The 21,551-nt window shown below is 50.3% G+C and overlaps 1 protein-coding gene and 1 long non-coding RNA gene across 5 annotated transcripts in view; one reads left to right on the top strand and one right to left on the bottom strand.

The window, feature by feature from the left end:
- The window catches only part of HM13 (histocompatibility minor 13), a 37,019-nt gene that overhangs the window by 6,875 nt on the left and 8,593 nt on the right, over nt 1–21,551 (bottom strand). For all 4 annotated transcript variants that reach the window (XR_005032518.2, XM_036924779.2, XM_036924780.2 and 1 more), the window contains 9 exons: nt 21,405–21,503; nt 17,162–17,244; nt 11,700–11,788; nt 10,038–10,123; nt 9,819–9,944; nt 8,980–9,037; nt 5,941–6,024; nt 2,575–2,611; nt 574–676 (listed from right to left, as the gene is read on the bottom strand). Coding sequence is in view for 3 of the 4 variants with exons in the window: in XM_036924779.2 (XP_036780674.1) it covers nt 574–676; nt 2,575–2,611; nt 5,941–6,024; nt 8,980–9,037; nt 9,819–9,944; nt 10,038–10,123; nt 11,700–11,788; nt 17,162–17,244; nt 21,405–21,503 (765 nt within the window). In the remaining variant the exon portion in view is untranslated. The remainder of the gene's footprint in view (nt 1–573; nt 677–2,574; nt 2,612–5,940; nt 6,025–8,979; nt 9,038–9,818; nt 9,945–10,037; nt 10,124–11,699; nt 11,789–17,161; nt 17,245–21,404; nt 21,504–21,551) is intronic.
- LOC130683879 (uncharacterized) lies at nt 14,844–20,988 on the top strand. The gene is made up of 3 exons (XR_008997920.1): nt 14,844–15,271; nt 20,223–20,335; nt 20,853–20,988. It is a non-coding gene; the product is annotated as an uncharacterized LOC130683879 (long non-coding RNA).

Genomic DNA, 21,551 nt, shown 5'->3' with positions numbered 1-21,551 from the left:
CACCCAGACAGCTTCCCAACCTCCACCCAACTCTGGTCCACTCTGGCAGCTCAGTACCCATCTTGCTGGGGCAGAGGACACAGCCTGGCCTGCTTAGGGAGTTGGGGGAGAGGAGCCCTAATACCCTATCACTCATCTGGTGGGTGGGCACTGGGCTGAAATACCCAACACCCACCCCAATTCCATTCTGTCTGCCCCCACTACTGAGATTGAGAAACCACATCTTTTCTTTCCTAGACTTCCTGCAGCTGGGGCCATGTGACACTGATCTGGTCCATGAGATGTGAGCAAAATTCTGCTGTGAGGGTTCTGGGAAAGGTGCTGCCTCCCTGTTGAAGGCAACAGGCAAGGCTGGTATCCTTCTTCCTTCCTTTTACAACTAATGTGCATGTGCTGCTGGGAGCCTGCCCGCAAAACCACGAGTGAAAAGCTAAGAGACTGCCAGACATGCTTGCTTTGACACCCTGGGCAGCACCTACCTCTTGATCACTTGTGTGACAAACCACCGCTGCACAAGTCCCCGACACTTACAGTGAAAGTGTTCCTGATACACTTAAGTTCAGCCGTGCTCACCTGGGCATGCTTGAAGATGTGCATGATGAAGATGGTAAGGCCTAGGCCGAAGATGTAGGCTGCAAAGCTGGTGTAGAAGTAGGTGTGGGTATTTTTCTTCAGGCTTCAGGGATGGTGTGGGGAGAGAGGAGGAGAGTTAGACGCAGAAATTTGGACAGCAACAGCCCTTCTGAGGAGACCTAGGGAAGACCCTGGAGGCTGCACGGGGCTGCTGAGAGCTCTGGTCTGGGAGCGTGGAGGTGGGCGTGCACTCTGGTATGGCCCAGCTATGTGGCTTTGGACAAGTCACTTTCCTTCTTTTGACCTTAGTTCACTCATCTGCAAAACGGGAAAACCATGAGCCATCTCACTGGTGGTGAATGTTAAGTGCTACAACCTAGAAATGTGATTTTAAGACTTCAGACAGCATACAAATCACCTGGAAGGTTTGTAAAAAAATACAGAGTTCAAGTTTTAATTCCCAAGGAGTTTGATCTAATAGGTATTTGGCAAGGCTGTCCAGTAATCTGATTTTTGAAAAACCACCCAAGTCAAACTGACTGAGGTGGATTATGTTTTGGAAACACTGGTACAGAAACTGCAAATCTGAGTTATTATTTTTAAGTGTGGTAGATACAACAGTTCAGTAACTTGTTGGGAATACTAAATAGACACTGACTGCACGGATAGAATGCCAGTGGCTTCTTGGAGGCAATTCATCCCAGAGAAGCTTCAGAGGAGCTAAATCACAATGCCACTGTTACATGAGTTCTGTGCATGTCTCCAGCACCTGGGAGTATCCAGCAACATCTGTGGAACAAATGAGTACTTCTGACCCCCTTCTCTCCTGGCCTTGGCCACTGCTGAGCCTGGAGCTGGAAGTGTACTGTTGTGCAGCCTGGGGTGGGGTGGACTCCCTTTGGGAATGGTGCACAGATCCTGGGACCAGCTCTGAAGGGCTTGCTTATCCTGGAAGCCCAGGCTAGGAGTAAGATTCTGTCCCTGAGGGTGCTGGCAGTTGAATCTACATCTCTAGCAAATGGCCGGTGGACTCCAAGGGTCTCTTTGCACCACTTCTGAATAGCCAGTACAGCAGGCTGGCAGACATGCCTCTACCTACATACCGGCCAGGGCCTTTCCAAAGGCTGTCTGTAAGCCCACGTATTCTGAGGTCAAGGGTGGTGGGCACTATACAAATAACCCAGATGTATGTGAGTGGAGAAAAGTTTCACAGGCAAACTGGATTTTAATGATACTGGTACTGAGTTTCTCATTACCACCGTCAACAGTATGGCTGTTTTTTGCAATACTGGGCATGAGGAGATTAAGTTCACCAAGCACCTAAAAATTAAGCGCATACACACAGCAGCCTCCACTGGGAAGGCTGAGCGCCACCTGCTGGCAGCAGGCCCAGCTGCATTAACTCAGCGCAACCTTTTCTGCTTCAAGTGGTGACCCAAGTCGCCCAGCTTCCCTCTCTCTTTTGCTCACTTTCTACTGTGGACTGAAAAAGTCTGAGTAAGGAGAGCGTGGGGAGTTGCTGGAGCAGCTGGGACACGGTGACCTGACCCTGGGCTGATAAAAACGATAATGATGACTGTGGCTGCAGCTGGGTTTCCCCGGTGCTCAGCATGCTCTCCAGATTTTCTTGGCAACCTGAGGGGGTAGTTCTTGTTTACCACTAATTTAAGGATGTGAAGCCTTAGCCCAGAAAGGTCAGGTCACTTGTCAAGGTCAGGCAATGAGAAAGCACTAAGGGTATCACAGGGCCTTATGGTTTAAATATTTTGGCCGGTGTTTTTTTTTTTTTTTTTTGGCCACAGGCTCTTTGAACACTTAGAACCTCAAAATGTAAAATGCAAATAAAATCGGCATTGCTCTGGCTGCTGTGGGGGTGGAGGGGCTGGCCCTTGGGTTACCCCCTCTGGGCTCCAGACAGTCGCTGAAAAGCCCCCAGAGAACCCCTGCCCAGGGAAGGCCCTTACTCATGAAGCTTGAGGGTCAGGTTCCTATGTGGCTTACCTGATGTCAAAACGCAGCAGCAAGGCAATGAAGATTCCTGCAGGGAGAAGCCAAAGTTAGATGGTGGCAAGGGGGCCAGGCCTTGGGAGGGCTTGGAGACGGAGCTCCTGCCTGGGCCCGGGAGGAGCAGGGTGGTGGACTAACACACAAGTGGAGCCCAGCCTGGTGCCTCAGTCCTGGAGCAATCACTGGGGACCAAGGGTATGGCCAACACTGCCAATTACCAGCAGAAATCCTGCTTCTCTACTGTCAGGCCACCCAGAACAATAAGGTCCCAAGATTCTGCTTTGGCCTGGGTCCACACTGACCTGGCACCCCACAGTCCCATCCTGTGTCACACTGGGTCCATCCACCCTGCTGAGTACCAGGCACTACAGGCAATAAATACAGGGATAAGCAGAATCCCTGCTCCCAGAGAACTCAGCCAAGGGGCCAGAGGCAGACATGCCAATCGAAGAGGAATAAAAACCAGTGTAAGATTTTAACTGTGAAAGGATGTTTTCTGGTTACGGGAAGGTATATCAGGGAATGAGACCCAAGTCGAGGAGATGGGACGGGAGGAAGGAGGGCTTCTTTGAGGAACACTTGCCAGGGAGTGGCACCAGTGTGTGCAAAGGTCCTGAGGAAAGAGGCTCTGGGGTGTGGCAGGGGCGAAGGAGCCAGTTCGGTCGAAGCCCAGAGTAGGAGATGCTGGGGATGGGCCAGTCGAGCAAGGCCTGTGGGGCACGGGGAGCAATTAGGTCTTTATCCTGAGTAAGGGACACACTGGAAGAGATCTAAGCAGGAGAAAAACCCAAACAGACTTTGAAAAAAAACCCTGTAGCAGTTGCTTGGTTGAAGGGAGAAAGAATAGGAGAGCAGACAGATTACCTGGAGGCTCTGCAGGAGCTCAGGAGAGGATGGTTAACTCTGTCCACCCACTGTACTCATATTTGCATCTCAAAACCCAGCCCAGACACCCCAGGAGCCTGAGTCCCCGAGACATAACCAGCCAGTCCAACCTCTGTATGTTGCACACATACCATATCCATGTGTGCGTCTTTCTCGCTGATTAGTATTTAGGTGCAGTCAGGGCAAGAGCTGAGTCTCAGTTAGCTGACAGCAGGCTCTCAAGAGCCAAAACATTCCGTGCTGTTCAGAAGCAGTGACTGGCAACACATGATTCATCTTACAGATGGAAATGAGTTAGTCCTCCCTGAAGACTGGGTGTGAGCGGCGAGTCAGTGGGTGGAGAAAGGCAAGGGGCTGCCTGACTGGAAACAAAGCTGAGGACTCAGTGCCCCCTGGCGGCTGAACTCTGTAAGTGTTCTCTAACTAATCCAAGGGTCCGAGCTCTGCCAAGAGTCTTCACTCCTAATAATGCATCTGGTCCTTCACACAGTGCTCTGCAGCAACCCATTTCTCTTCGAAGAGTATCACCGAGGCTGTGTGAGGTGCAATCAACTTACATTTATTGTGACTTCTGAAAGACTTTGATATATACAGCCAAATACAGATGTGCAGAGCTGTTCTGTGTATGCCTCAAGCCCAGAACTACAACGATAGACACTGGGGAAGAAGTCTATGTCGGTGCCTGTGACAGACTATGACCTGCAGGGTGAGCTGAATGCATAAAGGACTCAATTTCTTCTGTCTGATGGCTCTGCCTCTTTTGGAGAAGCAAGTCCCTCCGCCTCACAGCACTGCAGTTATGGAAACATACCTGCCTGCCTCCAAGGCCTCAGGCAAGTCTTTGAGTCTCAGTTTCCTTATATGTAAAATGGAAATACCCTCTACCTTATTGGGCTGCTAGAAGTAGCCAGGCAGTATATTAAAAGCCCTGAACACAGTGCTAGGCACACAACAGGTGCTTGACAAATGATGGCTGCTGTGATCAACATCTTAACTGTTGTAATTACTGTTATAAGAGCAGTTCTGACATGTAACCTTATTTTTATAGTCTGACAGACCTGGTCTGAGTCCTGCGCTGTTGCTAACTCGTGTGTGAAGTTATTTAAGTCCCTTCATTGAGCCTCAGTTTCCTCAATGGTGGAAGACAGAAGGCCTCTCTGGCTCACGGCCAGACGCATCACAGTATCACAAGAGAAGTGCCTGCACCACCCCAGTTCTTAGAATTGCTATTACTTTCTATGGTGGGAAATGAATTCACTTTTAATTAGTTCCAAACTTTCTTCTTTTAAGTAAGCACTGGGTGCTTCTAACCCTCTGACCCTCAAGCTCTGGGAGCAAGCATGCCCTCCGGATGTTCGCCATCCCCGTCACCAGGCCCAGATGTGCGAACACACACGTCCCAGCCTCAGCCCCTTCACACGCCCTCAGCATGGCAGTACAGCTTTGCCCTCAGTTTCCTGACCAGTTGTTTAGGCTGCTAGTGCCCCAGGGCTGTGTGCTCGCCACCTCCCAGGGCACTGACCAGCACGCACACAGGGAAGGGGCTGAGGCCAGCCTGTGCAGCCAAGCAGGTGGGTGCCACGTCCACCTGCCAAGAGTGCAAACACAGGAGCCCACATCCACAGTGCCTGTGTCCACACACATAGGTGTGTTCTTCCTGGAGCCCTGGGAGCCAGCACTGGGAGAGGAGGATCGAGGGGACTTTGGCAGTTCTAGCACATCTGTAATACAGCTGACCCTTGGACAACGTGGGTTTGAACTGCATGGGTCCACTTCTATGCAAATTTTTTTCAATAAATATATTGGAAAAGTTTTGGGAGATTTGCAACAATTTGAAAAATTTCTTTTCTCCAGCTAACTTTACTATGAGAATATAGTATGTAATATATATATATAGAACATAAAAAAATACGTCAATCGACTGTTTATATTATTGGTAAGGCTCCTGGTCAAAAGCAGGCTATCAGTAGTTAAGTTTTTGGGGAGTCAATAGTTACACTTGGATTTTTGCACCAACCTCGTGCTGTCCAAGGGTCAGCTGCACTTGGAAACAATGGGAAGGGAAGTGCACACTGTATGTGTATGACGGGTCAGGCTCCTTTAAGACTGCCATGAAATGTGCTTTTTCACGGAGTGCATGCCAGTCTGCCCTGGACATCAATTTTTGCAGTTCTTGAGTAACGCCTGTTCACTCAGACCAGAAGCTCTGTGAGGGGTCTTGCTCACTGCTGTCCACCAGGGCCCAGGCTCAGGGCCTGGCACATGACTGGCACTCTGCAATGTGTGCTGAGGCAAACTCCTTCACCAAACCCTGGGTTGACCCAGGGGCGGGGGTGGAGGTCAGAATCACCCAGCCCAAACCTTTCTCTTTCCAGTTCCCAGTGGGTAAGGCTGTCTGTTCCATGGTACCCCTCCCTGATCCAGGGAGTACTCCCTCCATCACGTGCACTGTGGCCCCCACTACAGCCCGGTTACCTGGAATGACGATATCTCCGAGTCCCAGCATGGCAAAGTTGTCCGCTTCAAGGCCTTTCTCAAGCAGATCCTGGGGAAACACCACTGCAAGGGGAGGCAGGGATGCAGGGAGCTGGTGAGAGCCCAGCTCACTTTGACTCCTAGCCCCCACTTCTGTTGTATGAAACACACACCTGAATTTCTGGGTGGGGGGATGGGGACGGGGAGGCAAGAGGATGTTGACAGGCTGAAGGGCAAATCTCCATCTGTAACTACAGATGGTTAGAGCAGGGAAGAATCTAGGATCATCAAGGCCAAAGGTTTAATGCCTTTACTGAGCCATAACTCACATACCATTTAACTTCAATGCCCTTTTATGGCTTTGGAAGCCTTTGGTTAAATGAGATCCACCCTAAAGCCAAGTATATAAGAAAGAGGAACCCATGCAGAGCTGATTGCTACATCATCTCTCCACCTCACTGCAGCAGGGCTATGCACAGGTGGTGGCCCCATTCTGCAGCAGGGGAGGCTGGGCTGTAGGTTCTCGCTGATGTGCTGGGGCAGAAAAGGCTGGCTACACACCTATAAATTCCTTGCCTAAAGCCCCTCATTCAGAAATCCTGGCTGGCTTGTTGGGATAAATATAGATTGAGAGAAATAACCCGCTGTGTGTCCAGTTACAGCAAGAGGCAGCTGTCATTGGATCTCACCCATAGGGCCTTGTAAGCAGGTAGGTGTGGGCTTCAGGGTCAGACTGTGTGGGTCTGAATCAGGCTCTGCTGTGTGACTGTGCATAGGTTAGTGAACTGCTCTTAGTTTTCTCACCTGTGAAATGGGTATAATAAAACTGACCCCACAGGGTTGTGGTGAGAACAAATGATTTGCACACACTGGTAACTGCTACCCCATGCCTTCTTTACTAACCTAGTTGTGACAGAGTGGAGCAGCCTTTCCAGGTGATGGATCAAGTGGGGTGTAAGGCTAAGACAATCTCAATTCCTGACTTCCCCGGTAGCTAGTGGTGGTCACATGACCCAGCTCTGGCATGTAAGCAGAGGCACGCTAGAGTTCTGGGCACGCTTTCTCTTTCTTAAACACACAGATGCCCTTCCTTGCCCACTTCTCCCTGTCTTGAATGCAATCATGATTTACTGATCTCCTCATTCAATCCTCCAATCCTGGTACCATTCAATTCTGAGTGGCAGATGTGGAAACCAGGGCCCAGAGAGATGAAGTCTCTTCTCTAAGGCCACACAGCCAGCCTGTGTCAGATCTGGGATTCAAGTTCATTTAGCCTGAACTTCACTGCTCTATGATTCTGGCTTTGAGCTCTACTCCTAGCAGTAGAAGGCAAGGGGCCTTCTCCCTAAGCCAGACAACCAGATTCCAAGCACCAGACACCAAATACGACAGTGCTGTTTCCCTGTTCAAAGCCTTCCAACGGCTCGTCCACTCCCTGCTGGGTAGGGTCTAGGCTCCTTGGCACATCCTTGGCTTCCCCAAATCTGGCCTGTTTCCTGCTGCTCCCCTGAACTCTGCCACATTCCCTTCCTGATTCTCTGTTCCCAGGGCCCTCCATGCATTTTCCTGCCTCTAGCCCTTTGCTGAAGCTACACTGTTTCAAACACACATATTACCCTTGCTTGCTGGGGAAACATGTATTCATCCTTCATGACCTGTGAAAGCTTTCCGGAGCCTTGTCTGGGCTTATCCATCACAGCACATGGGCAAGAGCCACTCTTCTGGTTTTCCCAGTCCCTGTTCTCCTGACCTGGAGAGCTGCCTTTGCTTTACTCCCTTGGCTCCGGGGGGTCTGCCAATTCAAACACTGCTCCCAGGCACCGGAGAGGGCAGCGACCCAGGTCCATCCTGACCATCTCCTCAGCAGAAGTGCCTGGCTCACAGGCCAGGCCACGCCTTGTGAGCTTGTTCCAGCCGAAGCTGGAACAAATTGTTTTCCTCTGGGCTCACAGAGCTGGGACTGTACCACTTAGGAGCAGTGTGTAGCCAGGAGTCTCTCGACAACTCATGGAGGATAAAACTATGAAGAAGACGGCTATTTCTTGAGTCTCCCAGGTTTTCACCCCAACTGCCTGATGGCATGAGCCAATACCTCCCGCAGCACTCATTCACTTTTGATGCCCCACCAAAATCTGCCCCTTCCTCCTTGTCGCTGTGCCTGAGTCTGTCCTCCTCTTGGGGTCTCGTGATCTCAGGAGGCGACTCTTGATTAGTCTAAGGCTTAAGCTCTAAGCTAATCATGCTTTTCCTGTCCTCCTTGCTGAGGACTGATTTGGATTTGGGTCTGTGATTCAGTTCTGGCCAATGAAATATGGGAGATTTTGGGGAAAAACATCTCTCTCTGATGAAAGAGAGAAATAAAGCCCCGTCTCATGCCTCTGGGAGTGGCTGTGTAAGGCACCAACTCAGGAACTGGGGCAGCCAGCTTGGGCCACAAAGGGATGAGCATAGGGGAAAGGTGGACACGCTGAGACTGATGTAACCGCGGCTCTCGGTGACTCCACCGAAGGTCATTAGCCTGACCCTGAGATGCCCCACCACTGGGCTTGCTGTAATGTAAGATGACAAAATTTACACTGTGTGAGGATGCCTGTAGCTGGATTTTCTAGTCTTTATAAACAATGGCTACACTGAAGAACAAAATCCGGGAAGTGTGAGAGGCATGGGACAGACAGGTGAAAAGGACCCAGCGAGGGGGCTTTTGAGGTCAATGTGGGTGCCCGCCTTCTGGAGAGCCCCTGCATGCCCCAACCAAGCTGCGCTGGACACCCCCTTGCAGGGTTTGCTCTTTCCAGGTCACCCCACGGCACACTGCACTGTGACCAAGCCTGGAGGCCAGGGCCCAGGCAGAGAGTGGCTGTGCATGAACATTCAGATGAATCCAGGAGAAGGAGACCAGGCTGGAGCCACAGGGGAGCTTGGGGAGGATGAGGTGCATGGGGAGGAGCTAAGGGAGCAGTACAGACTGAAACAGGGACCAAGAAGGAAAGGCCTGTGGGTAGGGCAGAGGGACTGCCCATGGCAGGGGCGGTCGCTTACATTTTATTGGCGCCTCAAAGGACTTGGCCACTGTCACCATCACGTTGGTGCCAAATACCTAGAAGGAGGAGAGAGGAGTCTGGATGGAAGTGAGGGCCAGCTGGGGAGGGACGTTGCCTGGAACCCGCAGGGAGTGGGGCAGGGAGCGAGGAGGGGCTCCCATGCGATGGGAGGTTGAGATTAGGTAGCCAGGCAACACTGCTCATATGGACACTTCACTGGGCTCCTGGTTCTAGGCAACAAAGAGGGACAATTTGAAGGAGTAGGAAAGGGCCTCTGGTGGCTGGGGCCAGGCATCCTATGATTGTTCAGGGCTCTGCCCCTCTTGAGAGATAAAGCCTCCAGCACCACCCACTCCAGAGGAGAAAGGGTGCCCAAGTCAGGCTGACCTTGATCTCCGGCGGTGCCTCTTGGAGCGAGCATGGCAGGTCCCTTAGTGGGGCTGGTGTGTAGCCAGAGCATGCTGCCAACAGCAGCCTCTGTCCTCACAGTCAGCGCCCGTGTCGGCCTTGTTCACCTGCATTCACTACCCCTGCCTGAGCAGTCTCACCTCACTTGCTGGGGAGACACAGGATGAGCGCACCCCAGCTCGGGCTACTGTGAGGGTGGCTGGGAGACCCTGGCACACGTGAGCCCTCAGCAAGTGGGGAGTCTACGTTCTCACTGGTTTCACAGATGAGGGCAGCTGAGCCCAGAGAGGACCTACTCCAGGGTCCTGACCTCCAGGCCCAGGCAGCTGCCCTCCATTAGATGGCTGCCGCTTGGGTCAGAGAGACAGGGCAGTAGAAGGCAAAGGGGGCCCAGCAGCCAGACATCCTTCTCACTCCCACCTGACTCACCCAGAAGACATCGTAGATGAAGAGTCCGCCCAGCAGGATGCAGCCAGTGCTGACATTGTTCAGGTGCAGGAGCTCCACCCCGTTAAGGGAGAAGGCCAGGCCAAAGAGGTTGTTGGCAATCCAGTGCTGGGGCAGGTGGGAGCAACATCAGCTCTCTGCGTCCTGCCCTGCCCCTGGCGTCCAGCGCTGCCCCCTCCGCACCAGGCCCCGGCTACTCACCTTCCTCAGCAGGTACCAGACACCGACGATGCTGCTCAGGCCCAGGCACACCAGGTCCTTAGTGTCAAACTCGTAATTGATGATCTCTGGGCAGAGAGGCCGGGTAAGTCCACTCCCCGGGGCGGACCTGCCCCTCCCACCTGTCAGCCCCTGGACGGAGGAGGGTATGGCTGTGGGCACTGCCAGAGGCCCAGAGGCCAGGGGTGCTCACCAGGGCTGCCTCCAGCCCCTCCACTTTCCTAGAGGAAGGCGGTCCCTGGTGCTGCAGGCACAGGCCCTGCACATGTAGCTGGGCGACCTTGGGGCAAAAGCAGTTCCTGCTCTGAGCTTCCGTTCCTCATTTGTAACAAGGGGTCACAGCACCTCCCTGACAGGGCGACTGCAAGGGGCAAGTGAGATGGTCCTTACGAAGCATTCAGCACAGTGCCTGGCACCTACTGGGTGCCCACTCCATGCCAGCTGCCCCTCAACCCAGGTCTCTGGCAAGGTCCCTTCAGGAATCTTCTTACCTTGCCAGCAAAGGAATCAAGAAGGTTGCCGGCAGCCCTGAGTCACTAGCAGAGGAGGAAGAGGAGGGGGAAAAAGCTAAGAGATGGAGACCTGTGGTGGCCATCCTGATGTTGGAACCATTTTCCATCACTTCCGGGTTTCCTAGTAGGGAAGCCCAGAGAGGTGGGGGAGCTCGCCCAGGGTCACAGAACACAGCCATTTCTTTCAGATTCCCAAGTGTGGCAGACTGCTGGTTGGCCTCACTCTCTGTACCCTGCTCTGGAGTAATAGTACCCTTATGATTTTTAACAGGACACAAAGCCAACTAGCTCAGGGCCACATTTTCCAGCTTCCCCTGTAGCTAGTGGTCTGTTTTACAGCTGCCTCTCCTTCCCTATGGTGGCACTGTGGGGTGACCATGTGCCACCCTGGACCCGAGGGCCACCTCAGCATGAGACAGATGGGGCCCGGGACCCCAAGGACTACATGGTACAAGCTCAGCCTTTTTTTTTTTAGTTCAACAATCATTTATCAGGCACAGATGCACTAGTGATGCAAAAAGTAATCACAAGAAATTATGGCTCTCTAGGGACAAAGCAGAGTGTATTAGGTGTCAGGAAGAGAGAGACTGATATTCAGACAAACTGTTTACATGAGAAACACCTTCCACTTGGTCAAGCTTGTAGAGCATTTGAACTTAGCCCCTAAAAAAACCCCCAATGCCTAGGCTTTCCCCAATTTCCCAGTTTTCATTTGTTTCAAAAAAGCCACTGAACCCCCTTTCCAACTCTTAAGAGGGAGAGCAATCGCACTAAAGGCAGATGTGACAGCCAACTCTGCAAAGCCCCTACCACGAGCCAGGCACTGTGCAGAACGCTTTCCACTCATCACTTACTTGCAGTCCTAACAACATGCCTATGAGGGAGGCACTAGATTATCATCCTCATTTTAGATGGGAAAAAACCCGCAACAAAACACCCAAGGCTCAGAGAGGTAAATACGTTCACCCAGAGTCCCGCATGAGGGCAGCAGCACAGCTGGGATGTGAACCCAGGCAGCGTGATCCCAGAGCCCACCTGTCCGTCACTCGCTCTACCGCAGAGCCGCAGCACGGGAGGGACAAAGGGGGACGGCGGCGGAAGGCACCCAAGGCGGGGAACAGGCAGCACTGACCTTCCTTGTTCTCCCCAGAGCCCTGTGTGAAGAGCAGCTGGTACTGTCGACTTGGGAAGTTGGCTGGAAAAAACTTACTCATGAAGGGGCTGGAAGGAAAGACAAAGCAGGTCGGCAAAGAGCCCCCAAAGGCCATCACAGCCTGGCACCCCCTGACACAGGCACCCACCCATGGCTGTTACCTCCTGGTGCCCTCATGGCTGCCCTGACAGGTGGGAGTTGTTGTCTCCATTTTACAGATGTGGAAACACAGCTGGCCCTCAGAGGGCAGGGGACTGCCCGGGGGCACAAGGGGAGTCAGTATCTGAGTTGAGACTGGAACCTAGGTCTCTGGATTCCTAGTGCTTCTTCTCTGCCTCTTATTATCCAGGAAAAACAAAGCAGAGGTAGACAGACTTTCATGTAAAATAGTTTTTAAGAGATAACAAAGAAAAAGTACACACTTCCAATTGTAAAATAAATAAGCAACCGGGAAGTAATGTATAGCATAAGGAATATAGTCAAAATATTGTAACAACTTGGTATGGTGATAGCTGGTACTTAGAATTATCATGTATATAAATGTTGAATCACTGTGTTGTACACCTGAAACTAATGTAATGTAATACTGTGTGTCAACTACCCTTCAATAAAAAATAATTGTCTAAAAAAAAAAAAAAAAAAAAAGAGATAACAGACTTCAGAGCCTGGTCCATGGACCATCTGTATGAGAGTCCCCTTGTCAAGAATGTGTATTCCTGGACTCCCTTCTAGACCAATCAGTCAGATGATCTGACGGTCACTCCCTAGCCCACACCCTGACACGTCAGGCCCGAGATTTCCACAAATTCAGCTGGACTCAATCAGCTAGAGGAATCACAGCCCCAAGGGTGGAGCACCCTCATGTGCATTCCTTCCACGAGGCCTCTGTTGCTCAGGACGGGCTTGGCCTCATCTCTGGAAGCATTCTCTCTGATTACCCAGCATATTCATTGCTTCCTTGACAGGCAGAGAACAGACTTTCTCTGTATCACTTCATAGCAAGGCTAGCCAATCGGGGCCTCTTGGCCCAGACTGGTCCTGGGGCAGCAGTATGGGGCAGTGCTTACAAGGTTGGGTGGCCCAGCCCTAAAGCCTGTTCTGCCACATACCAGCTGTGTGGCCTTGGGTGAGCCACTTCAGTGTTCATTTCCTTAGCTGTCTGTGGGGATAATACCTCCTGTCTCAAAGGGTTGTGAAGATAAGAGAAAGCAGGGGAGGAGCTTAGCCTAGCCTCAGACCCACAAAAAGGGCATAAGAACTGTGAACCTCTATCATTCTTGGTGCTTGTCCAGAGCCTGAGCCTGAAAGCATTTGGCAGTATCATATTAATGAAAATGCCCAATGAGGCGGGCACATCCAGAATGGTGCTCCGACTGCTAGGTAAATGGAGGCAGGCTGGGAGGCACCCAGGGCAGAGCAGTAAGAGCAGGGAAAGGGAGCTCTCTTCCTAAGACCCTGGAGGTTGGAGGAATACATAGAGTTAAGAACCATCTCTGGGCCTCAGGTTCCCCATTTGTCAGTCAATTCCTCTGAGTCTGCAGGGCTGTGGCACGAGTGAGAGGGCTCTGTGAACAGAAGCATGGCCGGCACAAAGATGGGACTGGGAGTGGGCTGCCGCCGCGGGGCTCTGAGGAGGCGGGAGGCAGAACCGGGATGGCTGGGCCGGAAGCCACTTCCAGCTCAGTTTGCTGCATCGCTTTCGGAAGTCTGAAGCCAGAGTGTGTGTACAGAAGCAGAGAGAAGGCCGAGAAGATAGGTCCTTCACTCCACACTGGCCTCTTCCTTAGAGGCTTGCTGCTTAGCTTCTTGACCAGCAGAGAGCAACGGTTAAGAGCATGAGCTCTGGAGCCAGACTTCCTGGGTTCAAATTCTGACTCTGCCACTGATTATCTGTGTGATCATGGGAAAGTTACCTAACTGTTCTGTGCAACTGTTTCTACATTTGGACATTTGGAACACTACAGTAACAAGTTATTAGGAGGATTAAAGTATGCTTGGTACTCTATAAGCTTAACTGCAGCTCCAACTTCAATAGGAAGCCAGACTGATCTCACTGCTGTCCCAAGAACAGGGGCTGCAGGGTAACACAGGGCAAGAGTCAGGCCACCTCGCTGGTATAAGTGAATTCCATTGCTGATAAATGCTTGCTGAATGCCTCGGCAGACTTTCGTAGCAGGCAGATTCATGTGGCCTTCAATGGCTCAATGTCAGACCCAAAGGTCACTGCTTCCTGATGGGAAACCACATCCCGGTGCCCTTCTCCCCTGGGGGTGGAAAGACAGGGTCAGTGAAACTGGTGACGTGGCTTCTTCCTCCTAGGGTGGCAGATTTTGGCCTTATGAGCCTTATTTCACCTAAAGGTCAGCTTCATGGGTGTGAGTTCAGAGGTGATAAAAATAAGCTGAGGTTCCCTTGGCAGGAAGGACTTTGGCGTATGCCAGAGTCCTGGAACTGCACAAGGTGAAGGCAGGCTTAGGTCCCTGCCTCCCCTAGCACCCCGAGCTGAGAGTTCTTCCCAGAGAGGCTTGAGGGTGGTGGTGGAGGTGGAAGGAAGGCACAACCTCCGCCTGGGGCTGGTGCAGCTCGGGGCTCAGCTCTTCCAGCCTTGTAGCAGGTTTCTCTGCCCATCCTCAGGAGACCAGGCCTGCTGGAGGGGGTGGCAGGCCCACCCTCTTTATACTCTCTCTTCCCCTTTACTTCCACCAAAACTGGAAAAAGTACTGGCAGTGGAGTCATGGCAGACTGGGCTCAAAACCTCACCAGCCATGAATCCCGGCGGTCACACACCCCTCTGGGCCTCAACTTCCCGTGTCTAGAACCTTCAGACCTTGCTTGGATCCAGACAAAGGTCTGACACGTGGTACAAACAGCTCAACAAAATTCTGACAACACCACAGATTTTCTTTGAGAAAGTATTTAAGAAAACTCAATTTGACTGAAGAAGAAAAGCAGATTTAATTCTTGGCTCAACTTTCTAAATACCATGATTACATTATGCTCTCCCCATTTTTGGCTAATATTATTTTCAGCTGATTCAGTTATTTTCTATGAAAAGTTTATGTAAAGTAAATGATTTCTTTCATTTCAGTTTTGGGTCTGTATCAAATTTTTCAGATAGTTCTAACACTGTATGGAGAGTATCCCTCTGCCCATGGCCACCCATTATTTTTATAAAGTCTAATTTTCCCAGATCAAATTATTGTGCTCTAAATTTTACTAAGATGATTCTTCTGTTAATTTTTAGACTCTTTAACCATGTGCAGTTTTAGCTGTTGTTGGTTCTATTTTCTGTTCATAATTTCTATCAGTTAAAAATTATTAACTGATTAAAAGACAATTGTTTCTTGGTTAATCCATGTGAAATTTGAGGCAGTGTTCCTTAATTACTGTTCTAAAATGAAGAAAAAGTCTTTGGTGTCAATATAGGTTTATATATAAAATGAGGATGGCGGCCTCTCCTGCAGGGTCGTCGAGATGAAACGAAGTGGCCAACCCCTCAGCTCATGGCCCAACAGTGGCTTTTCGAATACACTGGGTTCCCACACTCTGAGGTGGTGTTTGGGCTTTGGGGGGGACTGGGGCCCTCAAGCCTTCCGCGGATGTGGGTGGGGAGTGAGCTAGAACTGGGGGACCTAGTCGGCATGAGAACGCAGGGACCCCAGACCCTCGAGGTGACAGCTCCCACCCCACCCCCACCCAGGCCCCTCAGGAAAGGAGAGGTCTGTCCTTCGAGGATGGGTGGCACCCGCCACTATCTTGCCAAATCCAAGTCATTCAGGTTCCCTGGGCCTTTATTTTTCCCCGGACTAGACTAGAATTCTCTCAAGGTGACTAGAACTAGATTTTGTGGGTGAAGGGTAGGTGCCATTGAAGACAACACTAAACTCAGTCAAAAGACCAGAGTTCAAGTTCCAGCTGTGTGACTGTGGGCCAGCTGTCCGACTCATGCTATGCCTGGCATGTCACAGACGTGGCTCACTTGATCCTTCCGGCCCCTACGAGAAGGGCTTGTGGCGTCTCCATTTTATCGGAGAAGAAACTGATGCTCAGAGGACTGTGTATCTCACCCAAATGACAGAGCCAGGAGGGCTGGGCCTTGGCTCCAGGACTGTCTGTCCCCGAGCCCATGCTCCTGACTACCACCCTGTCCTCTGCCAGCGTGCCTAGAGGAACGATGCCGAAGTTGCCTTGGCTTCCAAGGCATGAGCGGATCTGCTCCTTCTCTCTCTCTAGCACTTAGGGAAGATCCCAGCTGCGTCCTCACTGTGCACAGACCTTCCGCTCCTGGCCGGGCTTCTCCCGCCTTGGCACCCTTTCCAGGTTCCCTACCCTTCAAAGCTGAGTCAAGTTATGTTCCTTCCTCCTGAGAACTTTCCCTGGTCTGCTGGCCACCTTGTGGTCTATCAGTGGTTCTTAGCCTGAGGCTCAAGGGGCTAGATGCAAACAGGCTGAGATGCTTCTGAAGCCACACTAGGGGATGGACTTGGGGCACAATCCCCATTTGGTAAGTAGGGCCAGGGATGGCAAATGTTTACAACACATGGAGAACTGGCCTGTCTAAAATGGTACCCACAGCTTCACTCAAGGATCACTAGCCTAGATCCCTCATTCCCAATGAACTGACACAAGACTGTGGCAACCTGACAGGGTGGCAGTGGGAGGCAGATGGTTCTGGGGCCACCCAGACCTGGGTTTGAATCTTGGCTCTGCCACTTATCAGCTGTGTGATCCCAGCAAATTTCTTAACCTCTTTGAGCTTCGATTTCTAAATGTTACACGGGATTAGAAGCAAAAGCTAACCTTACAAGGTTACCTGGCAGGTTAAGTAGACAGTAATAGTAATAGCAACAGTTAACAGCTATTGAACACATTTAGTGCCAGACACTGTGTTAAAAGCTTTCCACATGACCCATGAGGAAGGTACTATTATTTTCCTCCACATTCAGGGGAGGAAATTGAAGCCAGAGAGATTAAATAACTTGCCCAAAGTCACAGGGCTATTAGGTGGCAGAGTCTGGTGGTCGAATTCCAGAGCTTGCCCATGTAACTTCTCACTACACTGCCCCTCTCTCATTATGAAGTACGATCATGTGTGAAGAGCCTGGCTTAGTGCTTCGCACACAGCAGACTACAACACCTGGCAGGTGGCACTGGCATCACTCATTTCAGCACTGTGATGACTAACGTGATGTTACTGTTCACAAATAACTTTCCCAAAGGGAAACATCCACCACTCTTATCAGTTCTTGGAAGGAAACTGTGGCTCAGAGAGGTTATGGTTCCAGGTTACCCACGGTGTGACACAGGGGAAAGATTCCCTTGGGTTTTACAGCCAGGATTCAAACCTGGCTCTGAATGATGCCAAAGGTCATGATCTCATCCAAGACCCTGTACTGGCTCCTGAGAAAGCCGCTTCAAATGTTGCAGAGATGCCTTCTGACCTGATGGTGTGGGACAGGGCCAGGATTCCCAGCACGAAGAAATACATGGACAGCAAGAGGTTGATGTACTCCTGGGAGAATATCTGAGGTAGAAATATAAAGGGAAACAGGAAATCAGGGTTGGCTGTGAGAAAAAGAGAAGTCCCTGCTTCCCTTCTGGAGGTTGGTCTCGCCCCTCTGGAGTTGGGGAATGGTGTCAGGAAGAATCTCAGACAGAACTAGGGGCCTTCTAGTTTCTGTAGATACGGGGGAAAAGGGAGGAACCTCAGGCCTCAGATGCACCACCCAGTAGAGCCCAGGTTTATGCTTGGTGGTTCCCTTGTCTGGAGACAGGCAAGATTATTGGGCCCAGAATCCTTCCTGGGAATCATGCAGGAGGGGAGTCTGAAGTTCAGAGTTCCAAGAGAGCCGCCTGAGCCTCAGAACGCCCTTCCCAGTCTCCTTCTCCCTGCTCAAAAATCTAGGGGGCCCGCCAGTGGTCATCAAGACCCCAAGCACTCTAAAGTCATCTGTGCCCTGCTCCATGCTCTTCTGGAAGGCTCCTCCCACGGTGATGGCTGGAAGGTACAGAGCAGGCCCCGAGAGCGGCTTCTATGGTCTTACTATTGTTAGGTAAAAGTAGAAATGTCCTCTTGCACAGTTTGTAAAGCCAATCGTCACATGTTAATTCTGGACTTTGGGAAGGCTCTGTCATATCACTCATGTTCACTGCATCCTTTATTGAATTTGTTTGGTGGGGCTTTCTACCTGGGAGGGGAACAGGTGCTGCTGTGCGGGTACAGGGGGGGTAGCCACTCCCAGGGGGGCTGTTCCAGAACCTGCTGAAATCCGTCTGACCATGCTGCTCCCCTGCTTAAAGCCTCTCAGCCGATTCCCTCTGTTCCCACAAGCTCAAAGCCCGTGCCCTCACTTTGGCCTCTGACTCTCACGGGTGACCACGCCTGACCATCTCAGCCGCAGCTCACACCACACTTGTTCTCTCTCTGCAGCCACACTGGCCACTTTGCAGGGCCTCATTTGTGCCACATTCCCACCCACAGATTTGCTCTGGGACTGGAGATGCAGGATGTGCTCAGGACTGGCTGGAAGGCGGAGAGAAAGCAGGGGGAAGGACGACTCCCCATCTTTGGCTGAGCAGCGACGGGGCTGGGGGTGCTGTTGTCTGAGACGGAGGTTTGGGCAGAAGAGGCAGGGTTCACTTTAGGCTGTGCTTTCCTGGCGCTACAAACCTTGACCTCAGAGCACCTCCTAGGACTGTAAACATCACATTTATTGGTGTGATCATTTGAGCTTCTTAACAAGAAGCTCCTTGAGGGCAGGGGTGGGACAGCTCTTTTTCTCTCTGGTATTCCCAGCACAGAGCCAGGACACAGCTGGTAGATGTTTGCAGAATAACTGAATGGGGGCAAATCAGCGGCCTACAAGCTGAAGGCTACAAGAAGAGGACCTAGAAACATACTTCATAGGATTGTGCCTTACTTAGGAAGTCGTGGCAGACCTCTCATGAAGAGGTCTTTCAACGAGGGCCCTTGGGAAAAATTTCTCTCTGGCTGCACCCTTAAGCTTCTGGTTGGTCTGAGTGAGTGGACTATGAAGTGTGCACCAAATCTCACTTTCTTTGTGCTTTAGCTGCTATAAAGTCAGAGCCTTGCCTGTGGTAGTCACTTCGGGCAAGAGGCCACATCTTCAGGGTTCAGTGTGGGGTCTGGGTATGGTCCCCACCCAAGGCTTCACTATGTTATCATATTTAATTTTCTCCTTCACCCTAATTTCTTCTATTTATTTTTATGCTGTTGGATTTAATTTTTGTTAGATGCCTCAAAGCAATCAGTTTTAAATGAGGTGTGATGGGGTACATTTTACGATTTTGAGAAATATTTCAAACTCCAGTGCCCCGTCTGGGAGGAGAGGGGCCGAGGGAGCCCCTGTTTAGTAAACCAGACAATCAGCCGCCAGTCTGGAGTTCAGAAGGAATCTGGTGGCTGTGTGGTCCAGGCAGCTGCCTGCCTTTCCGAAATCTCAGTGTGGATGCTCTGGAGACATGGGGAAAAGGCAGGAGGCAGGCTGGGGCTTATGTGCCTGGAGAGGAGGACAGGCTAAGCAGCAGGTATACAGTGCCTTAAATAAGAGCGTCCATATTCTTTGTTGCCAGAAATTCCTTTCTGGGGAATCTACCCTAAGGGAAGAATCCTAAATACTAAAAATGTGACAAGGTCTTAAGGCAAGGGCCTGGATATGTATTCCTGGCACTGAGCACAGCAGAGACTTGAGAAATATTTGCCACAAGCCAAGCTGGAGGCAATGGGCTAGATGTACACAGAGCCACAGAGAGACCTCAGAAGTGTAGGGGAGGGGAGAAAGAAACAGGGAGATGTACTGCACAGTTTTATTTAGGGAAACTAGACTCCCACTCGACACACAGATACACTGACGCCATGTATTTCATAAGGAGACATACACATCTCAGGACACCAGTCAAATGCACCAGAGCGGGGGCATCCAGCAGAGACGGAAATGGAGGTAGGAAATGGAGATGGGTATTAGGAGTGAAAGGGGAGAGAAAAACAAGGAGGGGAGCCTGGTGAGGCCTGATGGTGGTGTGTTCTGCACCAAAGCACTTGACCGATTCAACATTCACCAGGAAAAAAAGAAAAAAAAAAGCAATCAGTGAATATCTAATGTTATTTGATATACTCTCACATATAAGAATAAAAATCAGAATGACCTTTTCTGTTTAAGCAAGGGGGACGCTGTTAGTTGGCAGTGGCACACCTGCGTGTGGGGATATTCTGAAATTGTGGAAAAGTGTAGCTCTGATCCAGCACGGAGGGAGTGACGGAATGGGAAACAGGCGTTAAACATGAGGGCTGTGACTTACTTTCAGACTGGTAAAAATTTTGATGATACTCAAAATGGGGGACTATAGGGAATCCAGCAAACTTGTAATAGTTAACAGGGGGAATGTATAATCTTTTTGAAGGGGTTTGATACTATCTGTTCAAATCACAAATGGAGATGCTATTTGACCTTGCACGTCTGTGACAGATGTCTTTGAAAATAGGTGCCTGCGCTGAGATGTGGGCATGGGGATGTGCTCAGCAGCACTGCTGTGGTTCCCAGGGCTAAATCCCCCTAACCAGAACCGCAAGCGCTGTTACAACAACTATCTCCATGGTAAGAACTGTATGTTTGAATTGCACATATAAGAACTGCAGGTATACCTATGTGCATGTGTTTTTAAATTTTAACATAAATGACCTATGCATAATAGAAAGATCCACAAGAAACTACCTTGGTGAGAGAACTGCAGCTCACTGTGCTTTCCTTTAGCTTGTAAAACCAAATGTAAATTAAAAGTTGTCCTTGAGGAACTTTCCATAGAAAAAGTATCTGTGATGCAGTATTAAAAAAAAAAAACATACCATAGTTAACAACATGACTATAGTCATGTTAAAAATATGCTTATTAAAAGCTGGAAAGGAGAGGCCGAAATGTTAATAGTGATTACTTCTGTGTACTTTTCCCTCTCTTTATGCTTTCCCCTCTCTTATTATATTTATATGATAAAAGCATATGTTACTTTTAGAATCAGAACACTCTAAAAATTATATTAGCTTATTATATTAAAAAAAAAGTTTAAGGAGAGTTTGCAGTAACATGAGAAAATGCTTATGATGTTATTAATGTGCAGTGAAAAAAGCAGCTACAGGACTGAATACACCACGGGTCACAGCTATGGAGAAACCATGCACCGGAGACACAGCGCAAGGACACACCTCAACAGGGAATCTGTGACTGTCTCTGGTACTGGGGTTTTGGATGGCTGCTGTTTTCCCCTTTTTACTTTTCTGTGTTTTCCAGGTTTTCAACACTGAGACTGTGTAACTTTTATTGGGGAAATAAACCTCGATAATTAAAAAAAAAATCAATTAGTATGGCAAAGGTATGTCTGAGACATATGCTATACCCCATCCCGACATAAATAATACAGTGAAACCAAACTGGTATCACAAAAACAAAACAAAAGGCTACACGGAGAAAAGAAAGACTAGTGGGAAGGACTCCCAAACACCCAACAGTGGTGATCTCTGGGTAGTGGAGCTGGGGGTGAATTACTACTTTTTTTCCCCCTGCTCTTTATTTTCTACAAATGAACATGCATGTCTCCTGTAATGAGAAAAATAAAACAAAATAAAATAAAGTGACTTAAACCAAATGACACAACAGGTGGTCAAGGACTTACTTTGAAAAAGAGGTAGAGCCCCAAGAGTGTGCAGCTGGCGATGATGGGGAACCGGGCGGCGTCCCGGCTGGTGATGGTCTCGGGCATGTCCGAGGCATTCTAGGGAGAGAAGAGAGGTATACCTCCTGAGCCGGGTGAGTTCTGGAC

The sequence above is a fragment of the Manis pentadactyla genome, chromosome 5 (genome assembly GCF_030020395.1).
Source record: "Manis pentadactyla isolate mManPen7 chromosome 5, mManPen7.hap1, whole genome shotgun sequence".
Taxonomy (NCBI): domain Eukaryota; kingdom Metazoa; phylum Chordata; class Mammalia; order Pholidota; family Manidae; genus Manis; species Manis pentadactyla.
The sequence above is the reverse complement of the archived record's forward strand: the minus strand, read 5'-3'. Positions and strand labels throughout refer to the sequence as shown.